This window comes from Sciurus vulgaris, assembly GCF_902686455.1.
Source record: "Sciurus vulgaris genome assembly, chromosome: 15".
Lineage (NCBI taxonomy): Eukaryota > Metazoa > Chordata > Mammalia > Rodentia > Sciuridae > Sciurus > Sciurus vulgaris.
This window is the reverse complement of record NC_136476.1, coordinates 25,154,840-25,168,019: the sequence shown is the minus strand read 5'-3', so window position 1 is coordinate 25,168,019 and position 13,180 is coordinate 25,154,840. Positions and strand designations below refer to the sequence as shown.

Sequence of the window (13,180 nt, the reverse complement as noted above, 5' to 3'; positions counted from 1 at the left end):
TTGGGCCTAGAGTGCTAACAGCTCTCTTCTGTGGCTAACCTAGGAGTACTCTCTTCCTAGTTTCTCTTAGCCTTGCCTGCATATTTGTAAATATCCCATCATAAACATCACTGCCTTTTATACATAATCCCTTTCTTACTAGGACCTTGAGGACTATAGGACCATATACATTTTACTATTTTTGAAATTAATGGGTGAACACAATGATTGAAACTCTTCATTTAGAATATTTTTAAGCAGATCAGATAATTGTTTCCAAGTTTTAATTGTGCAGATATAATTTTGTGTTTTTGTTTCTTGGGGATTGAACTCAGGGCCTTTTGCATGCTAAGCATGTGCTCTAACACTGAGCTATAGCTCCCACTCAAAATACAGCCTTTATAGGTGACATAGTTATTTACATATTGTTTTCGATAAAAACAGCAAAATAATGGAAACCTTCCAAAACATTTGTTTTTAATAGGGAGCCAGTGTTAGTTCATGTGTTAACTATAAGTAAAGCTTAGTATCAGTTCACTTCCTTGTTAATACTTATTTTAATAATTTTAAGTAGAATGTAGCCTCTGAATTCTGAAATTCAGAATCTGTTAACACAGAAAAGACTTTTCATGTTTGTAAGAAAAAAGATAGAAATCATGACTCTTAACCTCAGTGAGTCATCCATATTTACTACTTAGTTTTTGTTTATGGTTGGCAGTGTATTTTTCAAAGTATTATCAGGTGGATTTCATGAAATAATTTTCCTCATACACGTAAAAGCTTGAGTTTTAGAAGGGAATAGTCAGTGTATTTATATGGTCATTGATTAATTATTTGACATTTCCTATTTGGAGGTTAGTTGAGATTTGGTTTTTAGTCCTTTTTATTTTCTGATGAATTAAAGAATATTTAACCAGAATTATTTTACTATGGAAAAAATGGTCAGAAACTTTTGTGCATAAGTGAAAAATAAACAGCTTGTCTTGCGTCATACCAAATATTTCCTTTGTGTGTGCATCCATGCGTACACATGCACACACTCATACACACACATACTATAGTTTGGAATCTGATCATACAGTCAATAAGGAAACAAAGTTCCTGTCTTCCTGGAGCTTTTGTTCTGGTTGTGTGTTAGATAATTTAACAAATAAATGGATAATTATATAATGTAATGCCATGATGAATAACATGAATACAAAGAGTGACAGGGTTTTATTAAATATTATGATCAGGAAGTACCCTCAGATTTGGTGGAATTTGAAACCTGAATGAAGGGATAGTGCCTGGCTATGTGGACTATGTGGGGAAGAGTATCTTATAGGAGAGAAATTAAGTGCAAAGATGCTGGGAAATTGATGCATTGGTATAACTGAGAATAACAAAAAGACTTCTGTGGATGGAACACAAAGAGCTACTGTTACAGTGGCAGAAAATGAGGTCTAGAGATGAAGGCCATATTACATTAGGTCTTGTAAGTCATAGAAAAACTTTAGATTGTATTCTAAGTATGACTGGAAGATTTTGGAGAGGACAAGGCAGGGTAATGACATGCTCTGAGTAACTTTTTAAAAGTATTATGTGAGTTGTTATATGAATAGGCTGTAAGAAGATCAGAGTAGAAGCAAAAAGACCTGTCAAGAAACAGTTGCAGTAGTCTAGAGAGTTTGAATCCATATGTACACAAATACACACTGCTAAGATGCTACGTATGTGTGTGTATGTATTTGTATATGATCCTTTTGGTTTAGAAAATATATTTTGTTCAGAAACCTTTTATATTTAGCAGTGTAATGTGGACATCTTTTATAGTGAGTACATACACATGTACCTGCTTCCTTTTTATATATAATATAATTATATATAATATAATATAATTACTAAACATAATTACTATAGATAATCTGTTCTTTATCAAATGACATTTATATTTTCAATATTTTTAATAACATGATACTCTGTGTTTTATTACTTATAGAGGTATGTCTATAGGGTAAATTCCTTAAAACATGAGTAAAGGTTATGTGCATACTAAACCTTAGTGATTATTACCAAATTGACTTTCAGAAAGACTGCTAATGTATGTATATATCCTCTCACGTATGAGAATTTTTCTTTCCTTATACCCTTTCCAACACTGAGTAATAAAAGTCTTTCAAATCTTTACATGTTGATAAGAGAGAAACAGCATTATACTTTTGGGTTTTTAAATTGTTTAATAAATATTAAAGTTTATAAATTTTTATTTCTGATAATAAAGGACATTACATTCTCTGTTCTGAGAAAGTAATGTTTTTAAAAAGTTTGTAACTTTTTTTTTTTTTTTTTTTTTTGGTACCAGGGATTGAACTCAGGGGTACTCAACCACTGAGCCACATTCCCAGCACTATTTTGTATTTTATTTAGAGACAGGGTCTCACTGAGTTGCTTAGTGCCTCACTCATGCTGAGACTGGCTTTGAACTCTCCATCCTCCTGTTGAAGCTTCCCAAGCCGCTATCTTATCCAATTATAAGACTGAATTAGAAGGGTAAAATACCAATGTTGTTTCTGACTTATTCCTCAACTCTCCTTATGCTCAATGTTCTATATACTTACTGGGTCACTATCTGCAGTTCGCTACATGCCTAGTGACCCTCTGAGCTGTCATCACTGTTCAATGTAATATTGTTGATTAATGTTCTCTTCCATTGCTATTGATGAAGAAGTAATTAAAATTACAGAGCTAGTTGGGTTACCTGGTAAGAAGATAACAAGATGAACTTGAAGTTCATCCATTCAGTATCTCTTTTTGGCAGTCAACTGTTTTCCTTTAGCCCACAATTCCTTACTTCCAGCTCTTTTAGCTATCATATTGTTGTATGCTATTGTGCACTAAAGGATCAGTCTGAAACAGGACACCAAATTAGCCAGGATTCTTCAGTATTAATAGAAAACTAGTTTAAAGTTCTTCCCCTACCAAAAGCTGAGTCAATTATAGTGTTACATCCTTATAATAGAAAAAACACAATAGTACTACAGTTCAGTGGAATCTATTCATGGGACCCAGATTGCAGAGAGGGTAAGATTGTTATGAAGTTGTTCTGATTTAGAGTTATACACTACTGTGTACATAGTCTAAGGAGGGCAGGCTTTGTATTTTATGCCATAAAGATTTATGTTTTAGTAGAACTTTAGACAATTTGTAGGAAAGCAGGGAAATACAAGGTCAACATTTAATTCATGTAAATTCCTATCCAGTATGTTGATTGCTTGCTTTGAGTATTGACTTGATTTTGTCACTGTAGAAACAACATATACAAAACCTTCAGAGGCTCTGGCATATCTCACAAAGGTGGAAGAACAGATGTTTTCCCCAAAAACATCTTTTTATAATTAACCCTCATATAATAGATGCTAATTCAAAAATTAGTATTTAGCATGGCTTTTAAAACTTCCCAAGATTAATGCACTGTTTCTTTTTCCATTGTAAATGGTTTTAATCAGTTATTTTAAATTGAGTAAGGGAACTCATGAACAGTTAAGCAAACTTCTAAGAAACTTTTTTATCATTATTCTTAAGCATTAGATTATAACTCAGTACATTAATGAAAACAGGAGACTTTTGTGAGGGGATTGAAGAAGAATTCTAGATTCCTAGATTCTTTTAGTTGAAGGGTTTCCAAATTTCAACCTACAATCATATATTGTAATGTTGTATTTGTTTATAATTTCCTCAAAGTGTTCATGTGTCATGGTAAATTTTCTTTTCCAATATGTTTTTATTATACTTTTTCTCATACCAATGTAGTATGAAATATATCTCAAATAATCTTTTTTTCCATTAAAGAAATAGTATAGTACTTTAAGTCTGAATTTTAATACTTCAGTTTTAATATTTTTTAAATATAGAGAAGAGACTTACAGACCAATTATATGTCATGAATAAAAGAGTAAGAAATTATGTGGGAAGGATAAAAATCTGAATCATGGCTAAGTAAGGTTTTTAACTAAACACTTTTAATGTAGTGAGCAAATGAGATTCTTAAGATGCTGATAAAGGGGGTTTATTGCTTATCACAAAGATTTGACCTTATAAATTGACTTATTCTTCTCCAAGGCACTTGAGAGAAAAGACAACGATAGCAGTTACATCTAGAGGCTATTATGGATTGGAGGATGAAAAGGGAACTGCATGTACTTCAACAAGGCGTCGGTCAACACCTCGAAGTTTGGCAGGCTTGACAAGTGGAGTTTTTGAATCTATAATGGTTCAAGTTTTGAGACAGGAAGAACAGCTGAGAGCAAAAGAAGAAAAAAGGTAAATGTTAAAAAAAAAATGAGTTTCATGATGTTCAGATTTCCAGGAATTACTTTTCAAAGAGGAGTTTGCATAACTTTTCTGTGCCCCTATCAAATTCCTGGGTTCATTTATGTAGTACTCCAAAATGCATTGTCGCCAAAGTATAAATTCATAATGAAATAGCACAGTGAAATTTGTTTAAAAATATAGTTTTACATTTTAAAACAAATTACCTTGAAACTTATACAAAAATAATTTCTATAAAAGATTTCAGAATACTTTCTAGATTTCTCAAAATATTCTCAAGGGAACATTAAATTAGATGAATTTTATGTAGATTTGTAGTTTTAGAATAGAATCACAGACCTTTAAAATTAGGAGAAACTTCAGAAATTGTGTAGTTCAAGAATGACGTATAAAGTGACCTCTGCCAGTTCCTCCATTAATATTATTTCCTGGATAACCTAGCTTATTTTGGATTTATCAGGAAAATGTGTTACACTAAATTAGTGGTACCTTCTAGGTACTGGGAGCATAGAGTGATGGCACTTATATAACATTTTATATACAACAAAAGGAAACTAGGGCCTAGAGAGGTAAGTGAAACTCAAGTTTCTATAGTTGGCTTGTGATTTTTATATCAAATCAAATCTCAAACTATGTTTGGAGTGATTGCTGATGGAATAGGGACTAGCTAATATTTGTCAAAGGCAATTTATAATATTGTGTTGCTTTTCTTTTTTCTTTCGTTTTTTTTTTTTTTTTTGGTGGAGCTGGGGATCAAACCCAGGGCCTAATGCATGCCAGGCAAGCACTCTTATCTTTGAGCTATATCCCCAGACCCAAAGGAAATGTTGCTTTTCTTAATAAATGTAGCTTGCTTTGATATTTGTAGAATTAAAACTCAGCCTTGAAACTTTCTACTATCATACTTTTTACAGCAGTTATTAATTTTGGAACCCTCTATAAAATATTTTATTTCCTTCTGTAGAGCCCCATAGAACTTTCCTGCTGTAGGAAAGGGGAGCAAATAGAAAGGGATAAAAATCTGACAGTAGTATATAATAGATTGGACTGGGAAGAATTGGAAAAATAAAAGACTTATAAGAAGTTTATAGTAATCCTGACCTTTGCTATGGGTTATTGGAAATGGAGAAGTCTGATTGTTCTGGGAACGATTAGCAGGATTTGGGTACCTTCCTTGATATAGGGAGAACAAAGGAAGAGACAACAATTTCTCTGAAAGTATTGATAATAATAATAGTAACAAGAAGATAAAATAATGGTTAACATTTATTTATTAAGCACAACTTTTGGCCAGTTTAACTCTAAACACCTTACATGTATTCAACATTTATCCTGAGTCACACAAAGACAAGTAACTTGCCCAAGGTCAGGCAGTTTTTGAATGGTGAACTTAAGATTGGAACCCACCTTCTAGTAGATCTTGTGCTCCTAAACAGTATACTTTCCTTGTGACTTGTAAAAAAGGGAGAATAGCAAAGAAAATGAAAAATCTTGAAAATGTGAACACATTTTGAATAAGTGTTTTGAAGTGATTATGGAACTATTTAAGCATCTTAGTAGGAATGGCTAGTAGGAAACAAGAAACTTAACTAAGTCTTCTTAAATATATTTATGTGTGCCTTGACATCAAATAAACATGGGAAAATAAACCATGAGAGAAAAGTCCTCCACTAATGTCTTAACAACTATGATAATTTAGTGGATTAATATGAATTGAGCTCTTTTTGTGTATAGTGTTGACTTTTTATTTTTTAATTGTAGAATATTTTAAACATAAAGAGTGATAAATAAGATTATAATAAAACTCTGTGGACTCACAATCCAGCAGTTTTAAAAGAAATTAAGCATAGGTATAAACAAAGCTCCCTATTCTTTTCTTCTGCCCAAGAAGAAACCAATATCCTGGATTTTCATCATTCCTGTGCATTTTATTATTGAATTGTAAAAGTTCTTTATATATTCTGGATTCCAGTCTTTTGTCAGATGTATATGCCTTATAAATATTTTCTCCCATTCATGGCCTGCCTGACTTCGTATTTTCAGTGTTTTTCAAGAACAAGAAGTTTTTACTTTTAAAATTTAGTTCATCTCTTTGAAAACACAGCAACCAACCATTGAACTTTCTAGGACTTTTGTTGTTTATTCTGGTGATAAGTATATTTAGGATATTAAAATTTGGTGAAAAACAAACTTAACAGATTCTTTCACAGACATATGCCTAATGTAATTGATGTAATTTCCTTCTTACAGATCACATTTTGGGGAATATAAAATATATTCTAAAATCAGAGTGCTGAAAAAATATATAATATGGGAAAAAGCTAAGACCCCAAAAAATAATCTGATTACTCTTGTTTTGTTATTTGTTATGAACTTAAGTCCTGGAAGTTATATTTTCTAATGTCAGTGTTTTTTCTACTGTACTTGTCCTGTCTTTAACTTAGGGGACAAACCAAACATTTACCATTTGTGGGGGGGGAGTGTTTTGTGTGATTTTTATAAGAGATTCTAGCTTACCTGGCCACATGTGGTATTGCACACCAGTGAAATGGGAGGCTGAGGCAAGAGAATCATAAGTTCAAGGCCAGTAGCTAGACCCTAAACAACTTAGTGAGACTCTGTCTCAAAATAAAAACACAAAAGAGCTGGGGATGTAGCTCAGTGGTTAAGCATCACTGGGTTCAATCCTGGTACATGCCTCCCTCCACAAAAAGAAATTTAAGCTTACCCAAAGTTATAAAACCCCCTTTTTTTTTTAGGGATGGGGTACCAAGGACTGAACCCAGGGGCACTTGACCACTGAGCCATATTCCTAGCCCTTTTTAATAGTTTATTTAGAGACAGAGTCTCGCTGAATGGCTTAGGGCCTCATTAAGTTGCTGAGGCTGACTTTGAGCTTGCAATCTTCCTGCATCGGCCTCTCAAGCCACTGGGATTATAGGCATATGCCACTGTGCCTAGCCATAAAAATCATTTTTAACCAGACATATCTAAGTTTTGTTTTTTATGGTTATATCTTTCATCTGTTTGGAGTTAGTTTTTGTGTGCAAAGTTCACTTGTCACCAGTTTTTAAAATATTTTGTGTTTTTATGAGCAACATAGGATTTTTTGGTTACCCAAGGTTATGAAAATCTTTTCTCCCACCAGAAATTTCTAAATTTCAGGGTTTTTTTTTCTTACTTTTTATTTTTTTTTTAATTGTAGATGGGCACTTTTTATGTGTTGCTAAGGATCAAACCCAGTGCCTCACACATGCTAGGCAAGCACTCTACCACTGAGTCACAATCCCAACCCCTAAATTTCAGTTTTTATGGTTCTATCTATTATCTATTTAAAATTAATTTGCTTATGTGGTATGAGGTTAGGATAGAAGATTCCCCCCCCCCCCCTGCCCAGGGATATCCAGTATCATTTGTTGGGGAGAAGGGGAAGACTCCCACTGATTTACCTTTGCATTTTTTGTTGAAAATCAATTAAACATATATATGTGAATCTTTCTATAGGTCTGTCTTTATGTTGATAATACTTTTTATTTAATTACCATAGACTTATAGTAAACTTTGAAATTATGATATGAGTCTTTATTTTTTTTTCCCAAATTTGTTTGGCCATATTAAGATCTTCAGGGCTAGAGATGTAGCTCAGTTGGTAGAGTGCTTACCTTGCACGCACAAGTCCTGAGTTCAATCCCTAGCACCACCAAAAAAAAAAAAAAAAAAAAAAAAATTTAAAAGAATAAAAGATTGCAAAGACAACAACAACAAAAAAGATCTTCACAGTTTCTTGTAATTTTAGAATATTATGAATTTATACAGGAAAAAATAAGCCTAAGGGACTATTGATTAAGAAAATATGTGTATTACTGCTTAATTTCTGAGTAATTGTTTTCTTTAGTTTCTCTCAGCAGTATTTTATAGCTTTCAGTGAAACAGTTTTTAGTATATTTTGTTAACTTTTTCCATGCAATTGTTAATCACTTTAAAATTTAATTGGCAGTTATTTATTGGTAATATATACAGAAATACAAAAATTTTAGTGTAGTGACCATTTGTCTATTTTTTTCTCTCAATTCTGTTAGTTTGCTTTATTTAATTTGAAATTCTGTTAGACACAGACATACTTGTGATTTTTTTGTGTTTATTACAGTATATGCTTTAATTTAGTGCAAACATCAGCTTCAAATAATGATACATTCGACTTCACAGTAAGCTTTTATTTCCCACTTCCCATCCATCATGCTGCAGTTATCATACATTTTATTTGCACATGTGTTACAAACCCTCAGTACAGTTACTGTGTGTGCTTTTCAAAGTCATTTACTTATTGAAGAAATTAAGAATGAAGAGAAAAAGCATTTTGTATTTATCCATACACTTACCCTTTCCAATAGTCTGCCTTCTTTTGTATTGATTCTTGATACCTGCTGATATGGTTTTCCCATTGCCTAAAGAATTTCTTTTCATCAGTAAATCCCAGCCATTTGGAAGGCTGAAGCAGTAAGATTGTGAATTCAAAGCCAGCCTCAGCAACCCTGTGAGACCTTGTCTCTAAATAAAATATAAAAAGGACTAGGGATATGAATCAGTGGTTAAGTGCCCCTGGATTTAAAAAACAAACAAACCAAAAGAATTTCTTTTAACATTTCCTGTGATTTGGTTCTATCAACAATGAATTCTGGATTTAGAAGACTTTTTTCTTTGTCTAAAAGTTTTTATTCTGCCTTATGTTTTGAAGGATTGAAAACACACATATTTATGACTCTAGGTTGAGAAATTATTTTCTTTTTTTTTGAGATTAATTTCTATTCAGCCTTGAAACATGACAATTTTATTATGCATTATTTTAGAGAAGTCTGCTGATGCTTCTTCTTTTAAATATTTTTTAGTTGTCAGTGGACCTTTATTTTACTTATTTTTATTTAGCGTTGAGAATCAAACCCAGTGCCTCACACGTGCTAGGCAAGTGCTCTACCACTGAGCTGTAATCCCAGCACATGTTGCTTCTTATCTTTGTTCCTCTGTATGTAATGTAGATCCTGTTTCTCTAAGTGCTTTTAAGTTTTTCTCTTTTATTATTTTTTAGCTATTTGTGCTGTGCACTTGGTGTGGGATTATGTGTCTGTGCATGTATATTGCTTGAAATTCAGTTTACTTCTCTGATCCATAGGTTTTTCAGTCTTCCTTTCTGAGTTAGATTTTAAGATTGATGATCTTCTGCATTGTTCAGTCCAGTGATTTTTAAATTTCATATGTATTTTTTCATCTCTAGAAGTTATCTTTAGTTTTATATATGTGTATGTGTGTGTGTGCATCTTCATTTCTCTCACCACTGTATTCATTTTATGTTTATTTTAATGTTCTTTTCCACTAACTCCATCATCTAGTGATTTCTAGGTCTTTCTACTGACTGACATTTCTTTTGGTCTTACCATACTTCGTGGCATGTCCAGTAATTTTTATTGAAAATTAGACATTGTGAATGCTTCTTTGTTAAGGATTTGGATTTTTTATATGCTCCCTTTACAGAGAGTGGGCTTTGTTCTTTCAGACAGTTAAGTTTCTTGTGGATTGGTTTGATAATCCTTTGAAGTTCAGGTTTTAATCTGTTCCAGGGTGAGTCTAGAATAGCTTTTACTCTAGTTCATCTCTACTACAGCATGATCCTTCTGAGATCTCCACTAAGGGTCCCTTCCATAAGTGATGACAGGTCATTTTTGCCAAACTTCGTAGGGTTTTATGCTATTCAGTCATAGGCTAGTACTCAGCAAAGTCTCATGGGGACCCTTATATAGATATATGAAGCTCTTTTTCTGTTTGTCTTTCTTCGTTTTGGAATTATCTCACAACTTCCAAGTGCTTTGTCCTTCCTGATATCCATCCCTGGAACTCAGCTCCATTGGACTCTGTGTTCCCCTCCCTGTACATAGTCCGAAAAGTACCTTACTCAGAAAACTGGACAATTGTAATGACTGCCTCATGTATTTTACTCATCTTAATGATCACAGTTCTGCTCTGTTTCAATATCTGAAAACATTTGTTTTATGTATTTTATTCATTTGTGGTTGTTTATAGTTGGAGGGTAAATTTGATCCAGTTACTTCATCATGGTCATTTCCATGCACGAAAATGATCGTTTCCATGCATTTCTTATGTTTTGACTACATATGTATATATTCATAGATAATATATAACATTGCTTGCATGTCTTCAATCATTGTATAAATGACAACTGTGTTTTCATTCAACATTTATGTATCTGAGCAATATCCATATTAAACTATTACATTTATTTCAAGTGCTGTTATAATAGTATTACATTATGAGACTGTATCACTGTGTATCTATTTACCAGATGAGATGGACACTTTGGATTTTTTCTGATATTTTGTTATTGTAGAATACCACAATGTGTATCCCTTAAGAATGGATATAGAGATAGATATATCAATGTGTATGTTTGTGTATGTGTGTGTTTTCATACTGGTAATCATGGTTATGACGAGTTCTTTAATGTTTTATGGTATGTTGCCAAAATAATGTGATCTTAGAGTTGTGAGGAAGTTGTACTGATAATGTAGTTACCATCACGTGTTCTGTATAAAATGTTCAATAAATTATAGCATTAAAATGTTTTATTATGCATCTTTGACTTGAAGAGTAAACATATCTACTTTCTTTCTTGAAAATATATGAATCATTGAACTTTTTAAGTCTAGTTACTCATTAGTGCCATTGTTGTGTAATTCCATCTTCTTCTTAACTGTCTAAATGTTGCCACATCTCAAGTTTTTGTCACAGGATCTCCTTTTCCCATGGAGACATATCTTTTGCCCAAATTTCTCCTTTAAATTTCTGACCTACTTGCTTCCCTTCTCTGGATGGGCTATCGGTGTCATATCAGTATCTCACATCTGTCAGAAAACATGTATTCAACTTAGGATAATTCAAGGTTTATTTTTAAAGGGGTTGAAATATAGGCGAACATTAAGAGGTAAGACTGTAACCAAGACAAACAGACGGAATAGTTACTGGTACCCAGAAGAGAGTAACAAAAGAGACTGTTTTGAGAGAATTGCCTTCTGCACAGTGCAAGGCAACCTCACAGAGAGTAAACCCAAGGAATATATACTTCACCTTATTTTCCTGTCTGTCTCTGATCACCTGCCAGGGCTCTCCATTGACTGAACTCAAGGAAAACCAGAGGATGAGTTGTCTTTTGAGACAGATACATTTATACAGTGAAGGGAATAGAGAGTGGATTTGGAGGCAAACACAAGATGTTTGGTACAGATATGTTCTTCAAATTTATCATATCTAAAATTAACTGTGAATATCCAGGGTTTTCCTTTAAGACTTTCTCTTACTTCTGTGCTCCCCGTTTTGGTAAATGGCATCACCATCAGTTGAATTGTGCAAGGTAGAAAACTGGTATTCATCCTTGATGTCTTCTTCTCCCTCATATACGTATCAAATCTATCCTCAACTCCTGACAGCTTTATTTCTTACATCTCTCTTGAATCTGCGTGCTTCTCTCTGTCTTCTGTTTTCATCCCATTTCCTTCACCTCTCACTTAGATGTTTGTGATCACTTAATTGATTTAACAGTGTCCATGCTTGCCTCATTGAAACTAGAGTAAATTTTTTGAAATGCAGATGTGATGTTCCACTTACCTATTAATTATCACCTCCTCAAAACAAAGCAAACTCATACAGAAACTTTAATGACTTAATAGTTTATAAGACCCTACTTTGCGCCTTTTGATCTCTGTCTCTCTAATGTTGCCTTATGTCATTCTGTCCTTCATTCTTGCCATAGTGGTCTAATTTCCCTCTCTTCCATTTCAAGAGAATGTTCTAGATTTTGCATGAATCCAAATTTGGAGTTCACATAAAAGGGCATATATAAAATGGGGACTAGGGTTGTGGCTCAGTTGTAGAGTGCTTGCCTGGCACATGTGAGAAACTGGGTTCGATTCCCAGCACCACATGTAAATAAATAAAATAAAGATCCATCGACAACTAAAAAATATTAAAAAAAATATATATATATATGTAGGTGACAGTTTTCTTTTAACCTGTATGTTCTAATTTTTCTAAAATGAGCATGCTTTTCTAATTGAAAATATACTCTTAAAATCTTAAAATTTGTACAGCGCCACCTAGCTAGTGGGATAGGCAGTTCGGTAAATGTCCTTGAGTCTGTTGTAAGATTTCTTTTGTGACCTCAGAAGAATGTGACATCTAGGCAGCAATTTGTGGTTCGATATATGGGAATGCTAAACAAAGCCTCCCTGCATGTATACAATTACCCTATCATCTGTTGTGGTACCTGAAATTCTGTTAACCTATCAATTCTAGCAATCTCAAGTCAGAAACTAGCTGAAAATTATAGATATACATTTGGATCTGAAAAGAACTTTTCATAGGAAATCATAGGAAAGGTCATATTGGAAAACTGGGAGGTGTCAAAGCTCTTAAAATTACTGTAGTTGTGCTTTAGCCTTGGCTTTTTTTTTTTTTTTTAATTAAAATCTTTGGCATAAGAAGTAAAAGAACAAGTTTTCTTCTTGTTAAATAGGTTAAAATCCCTTTAAAAATTTAAGATCAAGATAGCAAGCTGAACAATTTTTATACAGATGTTAAGATTTAAATATGAGAGCACTTTAATTTCCTTATTGGCATCTGATAATTTTTAGCTGGTTATCTGAGCATACACAAATCCAAAAATAAATTATTTTTAAAAATCTTCCAAGTCCAACAGTTTAGTCTAATGAACAAATTTCTAGAAACATATGATCTTTAAAATCAAACCAGGGGGATATAGAAAACAAACACACCAGTAACAAGCAGTGAGATCAAAGAAGTAATTTTTTTAAAAGCCTTCCAACAGAGA

At 33.0% G+C, this 13,180-nt stretch overlaps 1 protein-coding gene across 3 annotated transcripts in view; it reads left to right on the top strand.

Annotated features, from left to right (window-relative positions):
- The window catches only part of BRD10 (bromodomain containing 10), a 94,622-nt gene that overhangs the window by 18,126 nt on the left and 63,316 nt on the right, over nt 1-13,180 (top strand). For 2 of the 3 annotated variants that reach the window (XM_079112992.1, XM_079112991.1), the window contains exon 2: nt 4,078-4,278. The exons of the other annotated variant lie outside the window; for it this stretch is intronic. In XM_079112992.1, the coding sequence (XP_078969118.1) occupies nt 4,078-4,278 (201 nt within the window). The remainder of the gene's footprint in view (nt 1-4,077; nt 4,279-13,180) is intronic. 3 annotated transcript variants of the gene reach the window in all.